At 50.1% G+C, this 22512-nt stretch overlaps 1 protein-coding gene across 4 annotated transcripts in view; it reads right to left on the bottom strand.

Moving 5' to 3' along the window:
• Positions 1 to 22512, bottom strand: part of TBC1D22A (TBC1 domain family member 22A) — a 315289-nt gene that overhangs the window by 206557 nt on the left and 86220 nt on the right. For all 4 annotated transcript variants that reach the window (XM_068561086.1, XM_068561089.1, XM_068561088.1 and 1 more), the window contains exon 5: positions 9505 to 9575. In XM_068561086.1, the coding sequence (XP_068417187.1) occupies positions 9505 to 9575 (71 nt within the window). The remainder of the gene's footprint in view (positions 1 to 9504; positions 9576 to 22512) is intronic.

Raw genomic sequence — 22512 nt, 5'->3', positions numbered from 1 at the left:
CGGAGGCTGGACCTGACCCTCCAGGAGGCTGCTTACACAGCGTCCCAGCAGCACCTGGCACAAGGCTCCACGGAGCCAGCCCCTCACTGTGCCAGCCACACGGCAGGCACCCGAGTTTTCACTGAGTGCATTCACGTATGAGTGAAAAATGAACAAATACATCCCCTGCGGTGCTTTCTGAGTTTCAAAGCGTTTCCACATCCATAGTCAACGTCACCATGCTTACTGCTAAACATCTATGCCTCCTTTGTTCAAACAGAGCCCTGAAGAGCCTCTGGGAACTGCGTCTTCCTAGTCTCAACCCATGTGCCACCTGAAGGTGGGTAATTCCCTTCCTTCAGAACAGGTCTTGATGGGCTAATAAGCTAAACAGCTACACCATCCCACCAGCCAGTGACCGACAGGCTCAGGGGTAAAGGGGGGACCCGATGCAGGCACAAAAGCCAGGCCCGGGGCCTTCTTTGCTGCTGCTTGTGAATCAGAGAGAATGTGCACAGTCTGGAGCTGCGGCAGCCACTCTGTGACCATGAGGGAGGACCACGAGCTGCAGGTCCACCACGAAGAGCTGACTTAAGAAGAGCTGCGCTCAGTTGCCTTGATGATGAAATCAACCTAAGTCCAGCCGCATCTTCTCAGCTGTGTGAGCACACGCATCCCCTTTATTTCTCTAAGGCATCTCCATAGCATTTGTTCTGTATTACAGATTACACACTCATGCACATTTGTTTTATCACATTTGGATCACACCATTTAAACTTTTTAATAAACATGTACTGAAATATAATGTGTGTGTGCACGTGTGCTCCCAAAAAGTGTGTGTGAATTATCATAGATTGAACCTGTCTCAGGGCCCTTTGGGAGCCTTCCAACCACTGACCCTTACCTCCTGATCTGGTGTCAGAGGTACCTCCCTGACTCCTGACACCTGGATAAATTCTGCCTATTTCTGAACTTTATATACATAGAACCTTTTTTTTTTTTTTTTTTTTTTTTGCCTCGTCGCTTAAACTCAGCATTATGTTTGAAAAATTCATTCATTTTGTAACACGAAAACAGTAGTTAATTTTCACTCTTGTGGGACTTCGCTGGTGGTCCACTGGTAAAGAATCCGCCTTCCAATGCAGGGGACGTGGGTTCGATCCCTGGTTGGGGAACTAAGATCCCATATGTCAAGGGGCAACTAAGCTCACGAGCCACAACTACTGAGCCTGCACGCCTCAACTAGAGAGAGAAAACCCGCATGCCACAACTACAGAGAAGCCAGCACACCGCAACGAAGATCCCGCGTGCTGCCACTAAGACCTGACACAGCCAAAAATAAAAAACAATAAAATAAAAAAATTTTCACTGTTGCATAATATCTCCATGTACGAAATCCGTTCTGTTAACAGACATTTGGGTTGTTACCAAGTTTTTGTGATAAACAGTCTTGTACCTGCCTTTCATAATGCACGATACGCATTTTGTTAAGTATATACCTGGGAGCAGAACTACTAGGTGGGCACACCTTTGACAGATTTTGCTAAAGAATCTTCCAAAGTGATTACACTCCCATTCGAAGTGCATGGGAACGCCCACTGCCCTACATCCTTACCAACACTTGCGATCAGACATCTTTTCATTTTGGCCATCCTGATGGGTTCACGGAGGTAGCTATCAGAATGTAGTTTTCACCTGCATCTCCAGTGGACTGAAGGATGCCGTGTATGTCATCTGAGTGCAGCCCCTTTCCCTTCCCTGTCAGGTGGTCCCCCTCTCTCCTCCTGATTCATAAGCACCTGCCATATACAGTCTGACGTGAGTCCTGTTGTAAGCATCTCCTCCTCCTCCCCGTGGTTTGCCCTTTCTCCCTACTAATGATGTCTTGATGAAGAGAAGTTCCTGACTTTAATGAAGCCCAACTTACTTTTAATGCCTAGTCCTTTTTAAGGAAATTTCCTCTCCAACATTCCATGCCTATGTATCTCAACTTAAAATCATGACCATATTACCGTTGTCACGTCGTACTGTTCCACTACAGGGGTCGGCAAACGCCCGCCCACTGCCCATTTCTATAAACAGAACTTTGGTGGCACACAGCCACGCCCATTTGCTCACGTGTATGGCTGCACACAACCGAGGTAGAGCTGAGTAGTCGGAAAGAGACCATGTGACCCACTGAAACACGTGCTGAAGCACTTGCTCTGCAGCCCTTTACAGAAAAAGCTTGCCAACCCCTGTTCTAAAACCACTGATCCCCAAGGCTGCATAGCCTTCCACCATATATATTTCTTTATACAGATTTCTTTTTAACCTTTCCTCGATTTCTGAACGTTTTGACAACTTTCAGTTGTCCAGTATTCTAAAATACGTGGTCGTGAGCAGTAAAATTTCCACAAGTGCATCGTTAGCTCCAAGGGATACGGGCTATATTTAAGGCTCTTGATGCCTTTTTTTCCAAGTGACCCTGCCAGGAGGTGTAGCAATTTACATCCCAGCAGCCTTGGCACAAGGTGTCACCTGCCCTCCACCTTCCCCAGCAGCGAGGAGGAGCCCCCATGGAGAACACCTGCCCTCACACGGCTTCAATTATTTACCGTTGGTCGGAAAGGGGCCCATTCCCAGAGCAGCAGGTCCATCTGACAACACATGAGAGTCAGATAGTGAGCGGCCCTACTACCGAGGAAAGGAGTGGCCGCGGTTCCCACCTGCCTCTATCTTCTGGTCAAGTGAGGCATCTGCGTTCCAAAGAGCAGACCGCTTCACGTAATTACACCAGCAACAAAAACAAACGGGAGCCCCCCAGTGTGGATGGAGTGCCAGGCCCGCCAGAGCCTCCACATGCCAGTTGGCAAACCACCCACCTGAGCGGCTCAGGACGCGGCCTCTTCAGCCAGCACCACCTGGAACACGCCGGCCCGGGGGGGCCCCAACACAGAGCCCCCTTCCTGCTGGGCTCCCAGCCCTGCCCCGCCGAGGGAAGTCACAGCTTCAGAGGATCCGCCTGGGACCAGGGGCATCGACCACGCCCAGGCTGGCCTCACTGCCACGTCAAGTCTCTGTCACCTCCTGGAGAGTAACGGTTACCAGGCTTTACCTCTTTTTCTTTGTCCTAAAACTGCCACAGTCACGGGTGAGGAAACGGAGGGGCAGCTCCCCACCAGGCTACACACAGACCTGCCTCCAACCCTCGCCGGCACACGCAGGCCGATGCCGACCCTGTCCCCAGGTGAGGACACGGGCCCCAGAGGCACGCAGACCTGGCGGGGGACTGAAGGCAAAGCCGGCCCACCTGAGGCCCTACCTCCTCGGGCCATCTGGCTTCGTTCACAGAAACGGGGACCGAGTCCCCCGGCACCACGTTGTCACGCACGCGCGTTCCCTGACAGCACCGGGATGCGGGGATGCTGCGGTGGCCGGCGGCCGGTGGACCAGGCCCTGCCTCTCTCCCCACCCGACAGGCCATCCCCGCACGGCTGCCGGCGTTGCTGTGGAAACGAAGGACCAGACCACCCAGCACCACGCCCCAGAGACCCTGCCCCCTTCTCATCCTGCTCCCGCCAGGCCTCCCGCCCGCCCGGCCCGGCCCTTCCCAGCTCTCAGCCGGGGGACACTCTCCCCTCCCTCGCCCTGCACCCACGCTGGCTCGTGGCCCCTCTGAGTTTGCTGCTCCCTCTGCCCGGGGCCCTTCTCCTCTGCATCGGGGTCGGCAAACTACCACCCACAGGCCACATCCAGCCCGCAGGATGCTCCTGTCGGTAAAACGTCATGGGAACTCGGCTGTGCACCTTCGTTTACAAGAGAATCTTTCAGCTCCGAGGACAGGCTGCGGCGCGGACGGCAGGAGCCACGGCGCCTAGAACAGGACCTGCCAGGCCTGATGGAGCCGCCCGCCCTCCTCCTCCTCCTCCTCCTCCGCAGGGCCAGCTCCCACGCCCTCGGTCTGGGCTCCAGGCTCGGGCGCCGCTTGGCCCTTCCACTGGAGCGGCCCCTCCTCTTGGCTTCGGGGCCGAGGACGCCTCTAGTTACTGCCGCTCACCCTCCGCACCGTCCAAGCACGGCTCCAGGCAGCGGGGCTGCCCGGTCTGCGCCGCGTCCCGAAGGCCCACGCGCTGCTGGACTTGGTGCATCCCTCTCCAAAGAACCCATGAACCTGGACGCGCCGCCCCAGACCCTGCGTGGCCACGTCCCTCCCCTCCCCCAAGTGCCTGCTCCCAGGTCGCCACCCCGGCCGCCGGCCTCACCCTCAGGAGCCCCCCTACTTTGCTCCCGCTTTGTTCTGTAGCACTCAGCTCCTTGGAAGATACTGTGAAGTTTACTCGTTGCGTTTACTGCTTGTGTCATCCCACTAGAACGCCAGCTCCATCGGGGCGGGAACCGTCACCCCTTTTGTTCACACACGGCCCCCAAGGGCTCAGGATACTGTCCGGACACAACAGATGCTCCAGAGATACTTGGTGGATGAACAAATGATGTCAACAGATGTGCAAGGACACCGTCACACCCCAAGAAGCGCCCCTGCCCTGGGGGCTGGGGAGGACGTGTCTGAGCTAATTGATGAGAAGTAGGGCTGCGCTGGCCCAGTACTGCTCTGGGTTGGGTTTGGTGATGGAGGAGAGGATGGAGGTGGAGAGAGACAGACACAGACGCCCTGAGAAAGGTGACAGAGCCGCATGGAGCACACAGGGCCGCATGTCCTGGCCGGTCCTGGGCAAGCCCGCAACAGCCTGGCACAGGACAGGCATGGACATGTGTGCCAGGCCAGGGCAGTGGGGCCACCCCGGTGTCAGCCGGGGTCAGAGTGGACAGCCTTATGCAGATCACCTGCAGTGTCACCAAAGGATTCTTAGTGAATGTGAACGAGTACCCAGAAATTCTCGCCACCCCCAAACGTTAACTAACGTACCGAAACAGGACTCCTAAAAGGCAAGGGTATCAAAACAGGGACACGGGCAATAAAAAACCCCACACATACTCCTGACGCTCCCGTTCCTAAAGGAAAACACACATATGCAAGTTGAGGCCCCTAGATAATTAAGCAAGACTGGAAATTATGCAAATGAAATATATTCAAGTATGCACTGAATTTTAAATGACAGAACTACAGAAAACTTAATTGCTGTATTAGCATGCTATAAAAACACTAATCATAAATGTAAAACAATGCATGCATATACTTATATCAAAATTGTCCCGGTGACACAAACATCAAACCGCTCCCTCCCACTGGGTTCACGTGCAAACTCACCTCAATATATTGAAAGAAGGAAAGACGATACCAGAGTTTCACTGATCATTTCTAACCATTCTACTGACTAGCATAAATGTCAAGTGTTTACTTTGTTTTTGTTCAATGTTTCTGAAATAGTTCTTTTTAAGAGTCAAAAATATGATTTTCTACAGCACTAATTTTTTTTAATTTTTTTAATTTTTATTTTATATTGGAGTATAGTTGATTAACAACGTTGTGTTAGTTTCAGGTGCACAGCAAAGTGATTCAGTTATACATATACATGTATCCATTCATTTTCAAGTGCTTTTCCCATTTAGGTTATTACAGGCTATTGAGCCCAGTTCCCTGTGCTATACAGTAGGTCCTGGTTGGTTATCTGTTTTAAATAAAGCAGTGTCTACAGGATTAATTTTTAAAAGTTACTGCACGGCTTGCATGGAATTTCAATGTCAACCAGCGTCAGTGGTGGTTTAATGGAAAGTTCTAGAGCATGTGTTAGCTCTCCATAAGCGACCAGAGCCAAGTTTCCCATCTTTCTTCATTAAAGCAGCATTTCCTACTCATCAGTTAAGAACAGTGCTCGTCCACGAGCCACCAGAATCGTGTTAACGACAAATCTTAAATGTGTCGGGAACGTCATTCGTTAGCCAGGTCTTGAACTAGACTCATATTCAAGTTCAGCTGTGGTTGGTGGTCTTTCTAAACTGGACAGAGCGTAAATTCTTCCCGATCCTGGGTTCAACTCTTGATCCTGGACACCGAGGGGGCTGGGACACCCACCTCTGCCCCGGCAGCTGAGCCCCGGACCGCACGATCCGGCTGAGTCAGGCCCAGCCGCTCCCCCGCCCAGCACCTCCGCCCAGGTGCGCTGCCCTCAGCGCCCTGTCTGCCAGCGGGCTCGGGGGTGCCCCGCCCTGTCCCACGTGGGGCCGGAGTGTCCCGCAGCAGCAGTCACCAACCCCGGGCCCGCCTGAGAACCCCTGGGGAACCCAGATAGCAGTACTTCCCAAGCTGCCCAGGTGACACGAATGTGGACCCAGAATGGAAAGCCACACAGGTCAAGAGGTGACCTGAAACCGCCACGTCCCTGCTGCCGAGCCTGGGGTGGGCGCTCAGCAGACCCCGTGTCACAGCGAGCCGGAGTCGGTACCAACCCTGACACCTCAGTCCACCCAAGGCTCGGATCTGTTTCATGGGCCCAAACATCAGGATCTGCGAGAGCTTCCCAGGAGAGAGGAGTGTCAGGCTGGGTGAGACCCTCGGAGACAGAGAACGACCGAGAGGCAGCCCTGACTGCGGAGACCCCTCCTCCACACGCCCCCCTCCCCCGCGGCCCAGGAGCCCGCAGGGTTCTCTCCCCACCATCCCCGCGACGCCCTTGGGCCTGGCACTTGCACAGCGCCCAGCCGAGGACAGACCCACGAGAAACACTTGCTGGGCCCGGGCTGCGTGACGGGCAGGGTTCATGGTGCGCCTGAGCTTCCTGCCACAGGACACGCGCTGAGGCTGACCGCGCCGGGAGCACCCGTGGGACGAGAAGCCTCAGAAACAAGCCCCCGGGTCCGGTTTACAGGACAGGAGGTGACGGCGCCCACGGTCCGACCTCCTTCCGCCTGTCCGTACCCGGGTCTGACCAGCACCCCTCAACCCGCTGGGTTCCCTGCCCCTGGGTGCCCAGAGCCCCCTCCCTGCCCCCGTGGCTGCACCATGTGCAGCCCAGGAGCCCTGCAGGCTGAGGTGACACCCCTGCTCGCCCGCACGGGCCTGGACGGTCAGTGAGCACAGTTCCAAAGCGCCCACCCTGTTCTCCTCAACTGCCTGAGCCCCACCCACACCTGCAGCCCTGGACCCCCTCTTCCCCCTCCCGTTCTCCCTGCCCCAGCTCTAACCCCCTTCCAAGGGGCACAGACCACCGCTTCCAGAGGAATCTCTCACACGTGCACGGTCTGGCATACAGCATGCACTCGATAAATGCTTGCAAAACAAGTGAAAAAGCAAAGGAAGAGAGCCGGAGATAGCAGCGCACTGGGGATGCGGGCTCCTGGGAAGATGGGCTCCTTGCCGTGCAGTGAGATCCAGCTCTGTCCTAGGGGCAGCAGAGGAAGGCAGGGACTCCACCCTGTTCCGCAGGCCCCGTGAGGGACAGGACGTGGTCGTTTTCCCTTCCCTGCTACCTCCTGGCATCACACACAGTGCCTGAGACACGGAAAACGCTCAATAAATACTGATCAAATGAACGGATAAGCCAACCAACGGCCCCTGCAAGAGGCTCCTGGCTTCACCAGAAACGCAGCCCCCCAGACCCCCACTTCAAGCCTTCAGGGTGTGGCCCCTGAGACCTGGCCTCCCCCAGTTCCAGCTCCCCGTGCCTCCCCATCCCCTCCCTCATCCAAGGGGTCAGCCTGCTGGCTCCTGGGGAGCCGGCTCGCCTCGGCCTTCACTCCTGCTGGTCCTGCCTCTGCTGCGTGCCCCAGGCCACGTGACCTCCTCATCTCCCTCTCCGGAGGAGCCCTGACACCTGCTTCGAGATGCCACAGAAGCATCCCACCTTCTCCAAGAAGCCCTGCCTGGCACTGCGTGAGTCTGCACTGCCCTGGAACGGCCCCCTCTTTCTTGGTGCCCCCCCTTTGGAAGGACAGGCTCTGCTCATTGACCCCAACGCTTTTTTTTTTTTTTTTTTTAACTCAGCGATCAACGCAAGCCTAAGAGAGCCAGAAGTGTCCCACTCATCTCTGTCCTTTCTCCCCCACCTCTCACCCACCGCCACCACCTGCAGACCCTGGGAGTGAAGGCCTCCCCCCCACCACCACCGCCTGCAGACCCTGGGAGTGAAGGCCTCCCCCCCACCACCACCACCTGCAGACCCTGGGAGTGAAGGCCTCCCCCCCAGAACGTGTGCCCTCGGCACTTACACTGCTGCCCTCCTCTCACCCATAGTGCCCGCCTGCATCCCATACATCCCACAGTCTGTGGCCCCCAGAGCAAACCCTGCTGCACCCCTGACCAAACCCAAGCACCCCAACCCACTGTGGTGGGCTAGTGTCTAATTCCCCTCTGCCTCCGGGCAAAGGGCCCCTGTAATCAGTGGTGGTTAAGTGAATAAATGTGCCTGAGCAGGCTGGACTTTCTGTCACCCGCATCCCCAGCGCTCCTGGTTACAGACTCTGCCCACCTCCCCCCATCCCTTCAGATCAGCCAAGTGGAGCCCGTGTTATCTCCTCTTCTGCCCCTCTGTCCACTGAGTCCCAGCTGGCCCCTCTTCCAGGTCAATCACCGGGCAGCACGTGAGGGGGCCTAAACCATGACCCACAGAGGCTGACAACGAAAGGAAAGAGGACGGGACAGTGTAATTCACGGAGGACTCTCCACCAGGTGCAGCACACCCTTAACAAAGACAAAACCGCAACAGAGGCTCTTAAAGGTATTTTCATCCAAACTTCCTGTAACCTATCTTAGAGGACATTTGGAAAACGGGATACAAACGCTTAAAATAAAAAACACCAAACAACAAAAACATAAGCAATTGCAGTAGGTCTAATTTTAATGTCAAGAGAATATTTAATCAATAAATATTCACCGTTCAGAGCTGCATGTGCAATTAGGATTACGAGGTACTAAGCTGCAAATTTATCAAGACTCGTTAGCAGGAAAGAGTCTTTTAAATACTGAAAGTCAGACCCAATTTAGAGTAAACTCTTAGGGGTCCTTATTAACTTAGCTCCAAAAATAATAAAAAAAGGAAAGCGGGAAGAATGCTGTCAATAAACTATTCTGAAGTTTTCAGCAGGGCCAAGCTCACTTCTGACATTGACTCAGGTGAAGTACCAGCACCCGAACTTCTCCAGAAGCCTCCACGACGGGCAGCTCAGCACTAGGGGTGAGCAAGCCACAACTCCAGCCTCCATCACACAAACACAAACTGTTTCTAACGTCGTGGTTACTAACATTTAAAAAAAAAAATCCTCAGTCAAACATATTTCCCTGTTTGGATCCTCAGAGTTGAAATAATTTTCTATGCTGGAACTTTTCTATACCACAGGTTTGGAAGTACCACAGAGATTTAAAAACTAATAAAATCAGAGAAGAAGAATACAGCGTCATAAATTATGACTTATCCTCATTTTCTGCCAGCCTTGTCAAACCAAGCTTGAAATTAAGCAAAGGATGGGAAATGCCATCGCAGCCCCGGCGAAGGCCCAGATCACCGCGGCACAGCCAGGGCACGTGACAGGGCCGGGAGCCTGGCCTCGCAGGAGGAAGACGCACGGGCAGGTAGGCCCGGGGGGACTTACCGAGAGCAGCTTCCATGTGATGGCACGGACGGGCTTCGGGATCCCGGACCAGCTCAACTTCCGCAATTCTTCTGTTGACAAGAAAGAGACAGGGAAGAACAGGGTTACAAACAGCAAGCAAACCTTCCACTGTGTGGTGACACCCTCCACCAGTTACCAGGGGGCAAAGAGCCCCGTAAATGAAACCAGACTGAACCTAAATGATAAAAATTCCAGACTGATTTTTCTCAACAGACGACAGACGTTTCCACTCTATTCAAGCAAAGCTAAACGTGACCTGTTTGCATTGAAATCTTAGCACGTGTTTGCTAAACGCACCCCAGTGTCCCTGCAGCCACCGAGACAGGTGAGGTCCAGAGGACTCGGCTTCCTTCCACCCCTCCTTCCTTCCCACCCTCTTCCTTCTTTCTCTCTCTCTCACTCCCTCCCCCTCCCAACTTCACATCTTTCTTTCATCCCATGTCACTCTCACCACTTACTGTTTAAGAAGACCTACGTGAGGTGTTTTTCCCAGGACTGCTTTTGAAAGACATTCCTTCATGGAGATACGCTTGTGTCTACACAGCACTGATAAGGATGTAGCCATATTACACACACCAAGGACAATCAAGTTTAAAGAGTACAAGTCACTGCTGCCCTAACGAACACCTACAGTGGGGGGCGGGGGGGGGGGTCACAGAGGGGCGGGGCTAGCAGGGGCAGAGGAGCCTGGACGAAGGGCAGGATGGGGCACAGCCTGGGCCGGGGGTGGTGGGGCAAGGATAAGGGCCCCTGAATTCTGTCTGACCTTCTGGGTCTCCTCCAGTGTATCCATCACATGCTCTGAACAGCTAGAGAACACATTTCAATTTGTAGATAGATAACAGTCAATGCCACAGAAACTGAAGTAATTATTTCTTTCCTTTAAGTTAGGAATCCACCATTAGGTCCTCCACCTAACAGCTCAGAGCTAATGATTAATACTAGGAATAAAAGAAATGATTAAAGAGAAGACTTTGGTAATATAATCAACAAAATACAAAGTCCTGGCATCTAATCTTTTTCCAATTACTAAAGTCTAAGTAAAATAAGTACGGAATAATTGGGCAACAGTACCAGCGATAACTTGCATTTTACGGCAATCTCAGAAAATATCAAATCTTCCCCAGTTCCCTAAGGATATTATGAAAAGCAGGAACCTAATATCCGAACACCAATAACGCAATGTTTACCAATCATGTTCCCAGGGCCTCTCTGACTGCATGAGCCTGGCTTTCTGATGATCGTTTATGAAGAAAGCCGAGAGAAATCTCAGTCGTTAATGTTCTCTCTCTTCGTGAAAGAAGCTCATAAAAATGGTACCTTAAATAGACAGTATGAGACACAGTTCTGACTTTGTGTGAGCTCTGGTGTTTAAAAGGAGTTTTCATATATATTATTTGATCCTCCAAACAGCTTGAGTTCATTAGGGCTGCAATCCTACAAGGTGAAAGAGGAACAGTCTCACGAGAGGTTAGGTGACTTGGCCGTGGCGGCACAGGAACCAAGTGACCTTCACGTCCCAGAGTCCTTCCCCACGATTAACTTCCATTACTAAGAAGGCTTCTTGGAACACAGACAAGATCGAAATCTTAGATCAAAACACAACTGGATATCTAAAGAATAGCAGACACCAGTAGGATTTACTCCAGGAATGAAAGGATGGTTCCGCATCAGGAAATCTTATATGATAACTTTATTATGGTGTTGGAATGAGTGGACGGGAGAAGTAACAGGACTGCTCTGACAGATGTCAGGGGTGGACTTTCACCCCGGGCCCATTCGCCCCTTCCACCTTTCCAGGAGAATCCTGATTATGCAAAGTGACCACCCCCAGCAGCCCAGGAGAGGCTGAACCCACCTGCCTCACTCTAAACTTAGACCAGGTTGGTTGGTATGGAGCTAAGCCACGCCCTCACCGGTGACTGATTCGGCGATGGGCCTGGGACCCTATTTGAACCACTGAGAAGAGAGAGCAAATTAGCTGGAGGCTTCTGAGAAAGCTCCTCCTGGCTCCTGGGAAATGTGTCGGAGGTAACCCTCTCTTGCTTCCTCTGAATGTTGCTCGGGTCAGGTGTCAGGCTGGGGACTGCGACAGCCACCTAGAATCCAACCAGCCTGAGGACGAAGCCAGCAGAGAGGCCGGCAGCACCAGCAGACAGGCAGGAACCAGGGTTCTGAGTTCAGCAAGACGGGCAGGTGCAAGGCACAAAAATCAACAGCTTGCCACTACTGAGAAAAAAATAAATAGAAAACTTGGCAGGCATAACCTTAACAAGAAATGCACAACACCACGTGAAGAAAACTATAGGGTTTTACTTAAAGACATAAAGAAACAGAGGAAAACACCGAGCTCACTGACTGACATTAACAAGTATTTAAGGAACACATCCACGGGGCCAGGCACAAGGCCAGCGGTAGGGGAATTACTCAAGTGACCACCACACAGCCCCCAGGCGCAGGGAACTCACCTCCCACTCCAAGGTCATGGCAAATGTAAAATCACGACTGGATTAAGTGCTTAAAAGATGAAGTGAACAGCACAATGAAGTCCTCAGTGGGAAGGGGTACCCAGTTAGGGAGGTCTCCTTGAGGACATGAGAACTGAAATAAGACCTAGAGATGCGGAGAGATCAACTGAGAGAAGAGGGGGCCGGAAGGGGAATATTCTGGGCCCAGGGAACAGCTTACGCAAAGCCTTGACCACAGTGTGGAAAAAGGATCAGCGGGGCCAGTGGCCCCAAAGAGCCCACTTAAGGGGCTACTTAGGAAGCCCAAGGCAGAGGTGATGGTGGCTAGGATGGTGACAGTGAGAGAAGGGCAATGACCAAAGAGAAATTTAGGAGATAAAAACAAGAAGACACAGAAGACTGGATCTAAGACTCAAAATTACAATGCTGTCAACTGTCCACCTTTAAGTTCGAAGCAAAGCCAATCAAAATTCCAACAGGATAGACTGCATGTAAGTTTCAAGATAGACTGAAACTTAATTAGCCGACCTGAAGTTCATCTGGAAGAGCAAATGCATAAGAGCAGCCAATAAAATTTCCAAAAAGAATAACGTAAAAGAATTTGCATTAACGGATAAGAAAACGTATACTAGGACTACAATAATTAAGACATTAGGATTCTAAGAGCAAAACTAAAATGAAGAGAGAGATAAGTGTAACAGAATAAGCGGTTCACATCAAACCTGTATTTAGTTGCGATAAAAAGAGCATTCCAAATCAAGGGGCCCACCAACTAATGACGTCCCAGCAATACAGTATCTATTTCCAGAGAAGAAAGTTAGAACATATATCTTACCATACAAAAACATTTTTCCAGATGATTAAAGATCCAAAGATCTAAATGCAACGTATGTGTATAAAGGAATGATTTTTAAAATACAAGAAAATATAAGAGAATATCTTGCTATCTTTGGGATGGGAAAAAGGTCTTCCTAAGCAAGACACAAATCTCAGAAACTATAAATAAAAAGCTTAACAAATTAACTATATAAAAGTTTAAAATGACTGTACAGTGAAAGAAACTATGTTAAAAAAAAAATGACAGATCTGAAAAATACACACGCAACATAAAATATTAAAAGGTTAACATCACTAATATGTAAAGAACACATAAAAAAGTAAGAGTGATCAATCTACAGAAAAATGGAAAATTCACAGGAGACAGAAATGGCTAATAAATGTATAAAACTAGGCACGTAACCTTAATGGTGATCAAAGAACTACATTATTAAAACAAGACACTTGTCAAAAGTTAGAATCTTAGGGCTTCCCTGGTGGCGCAGTGGTTGAGAATCTGCCTGCCAATGCAGGGGACACGGGTTCGAGCCCTGGTCTGGGAAGATCCCACATGCCGTGTAGCGGCTGGGCCCGTGAGCCACAATTACTGAGCCTGCGCGTCTGGAGCCTGTGCTCCGCAACAAGAGAGGCCGCGACGGTGAGAGGCCCGCGCACCGCGATGAAGAGTGGCCCCCGCTTGCCACAACTGGAGAAAGCCCTCGTGCAGAAACGAAGACCCAACACAGCCATTAAAAAAAAAAAAAAAAAAAAAAAAAAGTTAGAATCTTAAATAATGCCCAATATTGATGAGATTCCGGGTAAACAGCCACTCTCTTATAGTTTGGTAAGAGTGTATATTGATATAATTTTTGTGTTGGTCAAAATTTAAAGGTATATAATGCTTGAGCAGCAACTTCACTTGAAGAAACCTATTCAACAAGGATGTCTGCAAAGGTACGCAAGGATTATACACAAGGGTGTTCATCTGAGTACAATCATAACAGAAAATTAGAAACAAAGTGTCTATTAATAGGGAGATGATTAAAAACCCTGTTACATCCCCACTGGATGACAGTGTTGCCATGGAAAAGAATGGGTATCTTTTTGTGGGTGGATATAGAATAAACTTCTCTAAATTATGAAGAGAACAGAGAAGGGAATGTAGCCACACTGAGTATTTCTGCCAGCACACACAGGAATCGAGAAGCACAGCCAGACTTGGGGAGGGGTTCAGGGAGCGGGCTCGAGGATGCTGGAGACCTACCTTTCATTGTCTACCCTGCTGTGTTTCTACAAAGTTCCTGTGGCATCTCCACCTTTACCTCCAACTTTTCAAAATCCACCCAGCCTTCCAGGCCCAGCTCAGCCTCTTCCAGATCTAGGACACCTTCCTGACGACTCCAGCCCTCACTCACTTCCCTCTTCTGTGAGTGCCGCCTGGAGCCCAGAGCCCGGAGCCTGGAGCCCGCCCACCTTCAGGGCCACGCCATGAGCATCAGTCTCACCTCCTAGAAGGGGCTTATGAGTTCCTGGAGGTCAGACCGCCATGATTCTCCTGCTTGTCTGTCCTGATGCAGTGCCTTGCGATTGCTTGGCAGTAAGTACTGGAGAGATGCAAGGCCAATTCCTCCCTCCAGCCCTTTAGAGGTGTTTCTTTTTTTTTGGGGGGGGGGGGGGGCAGGTGTCACATTCTTAATTGAAGTGTCATTTATACACAATAAAAGAATGAATAGAGCCCCCCAACAAGATTGAAAACACTCCTCTCACCCTCTTCTAGTGCCTCCTTGCCCCCCACTCCGAGCTAACCCCTTTCTGATATCTATCACCATAGATCAGCTCTGCCTGTCCTTAAAATTCACGTAAATACTACACACGGGATGCCCTCATTTGTGTCCTACCTCTTTGCTCATAATGTGTCTGTCAGAGTCATGCGTGTAGCAGTAGTTCCTTCTTTACAAGCAGGGACAGTATTCTTTGCTAAGAACATATCACCATTTGTTTAGGTATCTACCTGCTCACAGATGCCTGGGTTATTTACAAGCTTTCCTCCATGAAAAAGCTGCTATGCACATTCCTGTGGATACCTGCTTTATGGGTGTATGTTTCCAATTCTATGAGGCAAATATGAAGCAGCGCAACTGCTGGGTCACAGGACAGATACATCTTTAACTTTATTTAAAAAAAACTGCCATGTGGTTCTCCGAAGTGGTTGTACCATTTTACACGTTCCACCATTAATGTATGAAAGTCTTCACTGCTCCACGTCCTGGTCAAAATTTAGTGTTACGTCGGTCTTTAATTTTCATCATTCTACTAAATGTTAAATGGTATCTCATTACAGTTTTAATTAGCCATCCTGTGATGAGTAATGATGTTGCACGTTGAACAGATTTTCACGTGCTTTCTGGCCATTTTTATACCTTTTATGAAGTTTATATTGAAATCTTTTACCCATCTTTTTATTGGGTTGTTCATAATAATTTTATTATTGATTCGTGGGTCTGTTTCTAATGATTGATTTTTCTTCTGATTCTAGGTCATATTTTCCTATTTCCTAGCATGCCTGGGTTTTTGTTTTGTTTTTTTTTTTTTTTGAATGCCAGATGTGCCAGTTATCAATTTATTGCCTCTCTGATCATGGAACTGGGTCCTGTAAATATTTCTCCTTGGCCAGCTGGCATGACGCTCTCCTTTTCAGCAGAGGGTGAAGGAAGGACCGTCGAGGAGAAAGGGCTGCTCTGGTCCAGGTTCTCCAGGCTCCTGCAGAGGGTGGTCCCCAGTGCCCTTTAGCTCCCGCCTCCCCCTGAGCAGGCTTTCTCCTGCACTTAGGCCCTGCAGAGCGTGTTTTCTCCAGCACGCGGGCCCTGAGCACACAGGGTTTCTCCCACGTTCAGCTACTGGCCAGAGTGACTTCCCAGTCCCGGTACCGGCAGCAACACCCCACAGCCGACGCCTGCGTGAGCTCTGGTGGTTGTCTGACTGACTGCTTTCTGGGGATTCTTTCCCTGCCTCATGGAATCTCACCCCACCTGTGAACAGATCAGCACTCCGCCAAGGACTTGAAGGGACGCTCTGCCGACACCTGGGCTCTACCTCTGGCTGTTCTCTCCTGTCCAGCACTCTGCTCCACACGCTCTGGCTCGGCCTCTGGGAACCCCCTTTCCTGAGTCCTCAACTCGGCAAGACCGCCAGGTTCAGCTGCGCTGCAGCCTGCAGACTGCCTCCAACTGTAAACAGGAGCAAATGTAAAGCTCACCTTGCTGTTCCCCTTCGTTCAGGGTCGCGGTCCGGCATCACCTGTTCCACAAGGTCCCAAGGCAGCTATTTCAAGTACTGGGGGCAGTTTTCCAGTTGTTACAACAGGGGAGCAATTCCTTTGACAGTTAATCCTCCACGGGTTGAAGCAAAAGTCAACTTACTGACATATTTTAAAGACATTTTTGTCTGTTCATCAGGAATATTGGTCTCTAGTTTCTTTTTCTTACAATGTCTTTGTAAGGTTTCAGTATCGGGGCTATGCCACCTTGATATAATGAGCTCAGAAGTGTGTTCTCCTCTCTTTTCTGAAATGAAAGACTTTCTGGAGAATCAGTATTATTTCCTCCTAAAATGTTTGATAGGGTTCACTGGAAAAGCCATTTGACCCCGACACTTTCTTCGTGTGAAGGTTTTTTAATTACAAATTTATGTTTTAAACTGATATGAGAGTTTCCAATTGCCTCTTGCATCTGTTTTGTTAGGCCATGTTTCTCAAGGAATATGTCTATTTCATGTACATTCTTGAATGTATGGGCATAAAGTTGTCAACAGTATCCACTTATTATTTTTTAATGTCTGTAGGGTCTGTAGTGATGTTTCCTCTTTCATATCTGACACTGGTAATTTGTGTTTTCTCTCTTTTTCCATTGGTCAAAAAACTAATTTCAAAAAACTAATTTTAGATTTTCTTGATTCTTGCTCTCATTTGTACATTTTTCAGTTTACTGATTTCCACCTTTATTTTATTTCCCGTCTTTAATTTTGGTTTTGTTTAATCCCCTCCTCTTTTCCTAGCTTCTTAAGGTAGAAGCTTCGATCATTGATTTGAACCTTTATTCTTTTCTAATATAGGCACTTAGAGGTATAAACCTCCCTCCAGGCACTGTTGTAGTTTATCGTATACACTTTCGTATGTAGTGTCATTATCATTCAGTGTGAAACGTTTTCTAATTTTCCCTGTGATTTCTTTGATCCATGAGTTATTTAGAAGTATGCTGATGGATTTCCAAGTATTTGACCATTTCCTGGGTATCACAGTAGACTGCTTTCTAATTTAAAGGATTTGGTCAGATGAACTTGGTGTTATTTCAATCCCTTGAGATTTATCACGACCTGTTTTGGCAGCGCATATGGTCTACTTGGCAAATGTGCCACATGTCCTCGAAAAGAATGTGCATTCTTCAGTTGGTGGATGTGGTATTCTACACACCAATTAGATCCAGCTGGTTGACAGCACTATTCATATCTCCCCTTACTGATCTATATACCTACCTATTCTATCAGTTACTCAGGAAGAGGTGTTAAAATGTCTGCCTAAGGTTGGAAATTGGTCTATTTCTTTCTTTATTCCTGTCAATGTTTGCTTCATGCATCATGAAGCTGTGTTATTAGGTACACACACATTTAGGAAAGGTGCCTCTACTTAACGAATTGAACCTCTTATCGTTATAAAACATCCCTCTTTGTCTTAATAAAACTCTTTGTCTTGGGCTTCCCTGGTGGCGCAGTGGTTGGGAATCAGCCTGCCAATGCAGGGGACATGGGTTCGTGCCCCGGTCCGGGAAGCTCCCACATGCCGCGGAGCGGCTAGGCCCGTGAGCCACAACGACTGAGCCTGCGCGTCTGGAGCCTGTGCTCCGCAACAAGAGAGGCCGCGACGGTGAGAGGCCAGCGCACCGCGATGAAGAGTGGCCCCCGCTCGCCGCAGCCGGAGAAAGCCCTCGCGCAGAAACGAAGACCCAACACAGCCAAAGATAAATAAATAAATAAATAAATAAATAAGTTTATTAAAAAAAAAAAAAAAACTCTTTGTCTTGATGTTTATTTTTTCTGGTGTATTATTATAAGCAAATTAGTTTTCTTATGATTAGCGCTTCCCTGGCATATCTTTTTCCACCTTTTATTTCAACTGCCTGAGTCTTTACATTTACAGCGTGGTTTTGGCTTTTCTTTCAGCTCTCTGTCCCCATACTTCTTGGAATCAGACTGCAAAATCACTAGTTGTCTAAGAGAGAAAACTAAAATGTAAGAAATACTTTAATAAGCAGAAAATGAATGAGAAACAAATAGCATTTTTTTCTACAATAGTGCATTTGTTTTCCAAAAAATAAAATTTGGAAACATTTTTGTGAAAACAACACCAATATCACAACTCCATACTCATCTGTACTGTGAGTCTTTCCTTCTCAATAAAATTCCCACCTGGGAAACTGACATTGCAAACAGTCCATGATGAAAGGAAGCAGAGAGGTATAGAGCAACAAACGCTAGTTGTGGATTCAATGGACCTGGGTTCAAGGCCCAGCGTGGCCAACGAGAATCTGTGTGGCCTCGGTCAGTACTCTTAATCTCTGCTGAGCCCCAGTTTCTTCCCCTAAAACATGTAGCAAGATAAAAATACCTTCCTTGCTTAAATCACAGAATTTCTGTAAGAGACAATACATGAGAAAGCATTGTGACATACTATACAAATGCAAGAACACGATTCTGTTACGCTTACTGATGTAATTATTTGGCTGGTTGGGCTGCGAACCCAAACCATGCAGCCATTGGGACTCATTCGTTCTAACTGGATGTAAAATATCACATTTGAGACTGAACCGGAAATCTGTCACAAAATGGTGTATGCAAAGAACTCCTATTATAAGTACCTTTTTTTTTTTTCTGAAAAGCCAGGAATAACAGAAAAATCAACCCATAATTTAAGCTATTTTTTTCTAATACTCATCTCTTTTAAACTGGCTTTAATTCTTATTTTTTAAAACTTTGGCAGTACTGAATTCTGGGACAAGAATAAGAAATGCATGTATATTACAGTCCCCTAGGCTCTTGCTTGAATCCAATCCAGAAGCTGAGCTGTCACCAGCGTCAGAAGGCCCTGCAGGACAAGCACGCCTCTTGTTCCTGAAAGCCACGGTTCGGGACAGTCTCATAAACCAGCAATCTGACCAGCGCTTACTGAGCACCCTTTGGGTAAGCTGCCTGTGGGGCCAAAGCCACTTCCACACTCGCCTTGCTCCGAGTCCATCACACACGTTGATTTACCCAGTCTGTGAACACCGATCGACTCTGCAGGAGCCTCGGAGGGTACGAGTAGCCCCAGTTCCTACCCTCCAGCGGCTCACTGGAAGGAGGCAGGGAAAGTCTAACAGTGCAAGTGTTTAGGGAGGCTGCGCAAGAAAGGTGTGCAGGTGACGCGGGACACCGGAGTAGAGGTGGGCTCCTCCCTGAAGAAGGGGGACACGGGGAAGATTCCCAGGGAGCTGCTGCTTGAGAGGCACCTTGAAGCCAACTCAAAACCTGGAAGATTCATCTCTGCCCCCCAGCCTTGACCTCATCAGCACAACAGGAAAGGAACAATGTCATAAACAAAAACGAGGGCATCAAGGAGGAGACGAGAGCAGACAAGAAATGTCAACAAAAATCTGGAAGATGGAACGTGGATGAGAGAGAGGGAGCTGACTCAGCAGAGTGGTGAAGAGGCTAAAACCTGCTGCCTGAGAGGGGGAGGCCCATCCATGGCAGAGAACCCCAGAGGCCTGGCGGCGGCTGAACACAGGTGGACCACTTCCAAGGCACGGGGGGCAGCCAGACCCCTGGAGCCACGCAGGAGTCCCCACCTCCCGCACAGAGAAACAACTCTAGGGTAAAGCAGAAAGTCACACACGGCAGATACCGGTGGCTCAGTCCCAAACCAGAGTTCCAGCCACAGGAGCACAATGGATCCCCATTTCCCAAACACTGTGACATGAGCTACACTTAGAGGGTGGGGAACGAGAAGAGGGAAGGGAACCATGAGAGGTAACCTCTCTGCGTCCAGAGGAAGATGGCAATAAATACAGCTAGACTGTAAAAATCTGCAGAATTTGCAGAGTGTTTAGAAACAGAAAAGGAACTCTATAGTTTCTTATACATAGAGACATAGAGTGGCAGCCCGTGGGGATGGGATGCAGGGTGAGGAAGGCTGGGGGCCGAGGACTACTGCTTCCAGTCTTATATTACTGCTTCATTTTTCAGACCAGGTGCATGGGTTACTTTGATAGAAAGAAAACTAACTGAGTAAGGTGTATGCCAAGGGGCCCAGAGCACTGCAGCTGGAGGAAGCCACCCACCCAAAAGCACGGCGGGGTGGCCTGTAAAACATCTTCACAGAACTGTACGTAGCTCAGCACGATGCACCCACCCAGGGGGAGGGCGCGAGGGGGTGCCAGCGAGAAATCAGGCTGGAGAGGGAAGCAGGGCCTGCATCATACAGGGAAGGCTGGGACAGCGTGCCACCCACCTGGAGTTACACTCAGAGGAGCTGAGGGGCCAGCGTGGGTGGGGGAGAGGGGCGGGGAGTGTTAAGCAAAGATTGCCAAGGTGTTGTGACCGGATGTGGGTTTCCTAAGCAGAAGCACCGGTATTTGGAGCGAACGCCGCAGGGCTTGCTGGGTGACTAGGGAGCTAGAGGAAGAGCACAGCGACCCCTTCCAGATGTGAGGGGCACAGCAGCCAGTGGACCAGCCGAAGGATGAGCCCGGATCCAGCTGCCCCTGCGACCTGCTCACCGCCCAGTCACCCCATGGCCACCCCCACCCAGTGCGCCAGGCTTTGTGCCGGAACGGAGGCGGGAATCCACCAGGCTGGTGCACCCTGCAGCACCCGCTTTGGAACACCGCTGCACCCCATGAGGAACCCCCAAACAGGGGGATGGTTGCCCCTGGAAGCAGATCCCGACCACCCCACCACCCTCAGTCTTTCAAAGTCAAGTAGGTAACTTTCCAGGGAAGCCTGCTTCTCGTCTCAGGTGAAAATACGGAGAAATGGAAAACTTCCTAGCCACCGACACGTAAATGATGTGTCATACGGTGGCCCTCGCCACTCTATGTAAGAGGAAGCCTGGACGGGAGAGGAAAAAGTGCGGCAAGCCTGAGAAAGACGCCTGTCCCGTTCCTGCCTGGCCTTTGGCAAACTGGAACAAGGTTTCCCTTCCACAGACAGAGCTAGGAGGGTGATGGAGCTAAAGGATCCTTCTGGAAGGTGTTTCTGCAGGACCCTGGGGCCCAAGCTGCAGGAGGGGATGGTGAGGGCTGCACTCTCTGAGCTCTCAGGAGCCAGCTGCAGTCTGTTCGGCAGCAAGAGGAGGAGGTGAGAGGCAAGGATGCCCAACTGCTTGGCAGCTCTTCTCAGTGCTCTGGGATTCTCATCCTGATGACCCTTAATTGCTGCAATTCACATAAGAAAGTTTCGCAAAATAACTTCTCTCGCTATAACTTTTTCTTTTATCTAAAGGGTTTTCCTCCAGACAGGGAAGGTGTGTGCATTTAGAGGCATGAGAACCGGCAGAAATGGACAAACACTCCTCTTGGGGACACAGAGCTGAGCCCAGGGAGAGGGGAACACGGCGGTGAGGAGAGGCAGCCAGGGCTCGGGACCTGAGGCGAGTCCTGCACAGTCTAATGCCAGGCCAGGAAAGGCTTTGCACAGTGAGGCCACTTGAAAGGTGGGGTGAGGTCCACCAGACAGACAGACAGACAGACAGAGAGAAAGGCCTTCCCCACAGGGAGCATCTGAACCAAGGCCTGCGGGCTGGGGGCAGCAGGGCCCAGGTGCGGCCCTAAAAGAAAACCTGGAGGGACACAGTCAGGGCCGACCACGTGAAGGACAGCAATGTTTTTATTTATTTATTTATTTATTTTTAAAATCTATTTTATTTTATTTATTTATTTTTGGCTGCATTGGGTCTTCGTTGCTGCGTGCAGGCTTTCTCTAGTTGCAGTGAGCGGGGGCTACTCTTCGTTGCGGTACACGGGCTTCTCATTGCAGTGGCTTCTCTTGTTGCGGAGCATGGGCTCTAGGCGTGCGGGCTTCAGTAGTTGTGGCTCACGGGCTCAGTAGTTGTGGCTCACGGGCTCAGCAGTTGTGGCTCACAGGCTCTAGAGCGCAGGCTCAGTAGTTGTGGCACACGGGCTTAGTTGCTCCGCAGCATGTGGGATCTTCCCGGACCAGGGCTCGAACCTGTGTCCCCCGCATTGGAAGGCGGGTTCTTAACCACTGCGCCAACAGGGAAGCCCAGCAATGCTTTTACTTTGTATAGAATTACCTAACCTGACTTATGGGGCTGTAACTAACTCCCAACCAGGATAGGAATCACAGGCGGAGGGGCAGACACAGATTCCTGGGCCTTGGGCAGGTTGTGAGCAGGTAGGTCTCCCCTCCACTCCGGACCACAGAGCAGGAGCCGTGCCTGAGGCTGCGACTTCACCAGAAAGGATGTAACGACCACACGAGAGAAGCTGGACCACCCGCTCCCACAGTCCTGAGAGTCCTGAAAAAGGGGGAGAGGGCCACCCCCACCTCCAGAGTTTCCCGCCATTTCCTTTGCTCACAGACATAAAGACCTGAAGCCACTGGCAAGAAAACACACAGCGAGGCCTTCCGAGCTCCAGACTCTGGCTGCCCC

This window comes from Eschrichtius robustus, chromosome 13, assembly GCF_028021215.1.
Source record: "Eschrichtius robustus isolate mEscRob2 chromosome 13, mEscRob2.pri, whole genome shotgun sequence".
Taxonomy (NCBI): domain Eukaryota; kingdom Metazoa; phylum Chordata; class Mammalia; order Artiodactyla; family Eschrichtiidae; genus Eschrichtius; species Eschrichtius robustus.
This window is presented reverse-complemented; position numbering and strand designations above follow the sequence as displayed.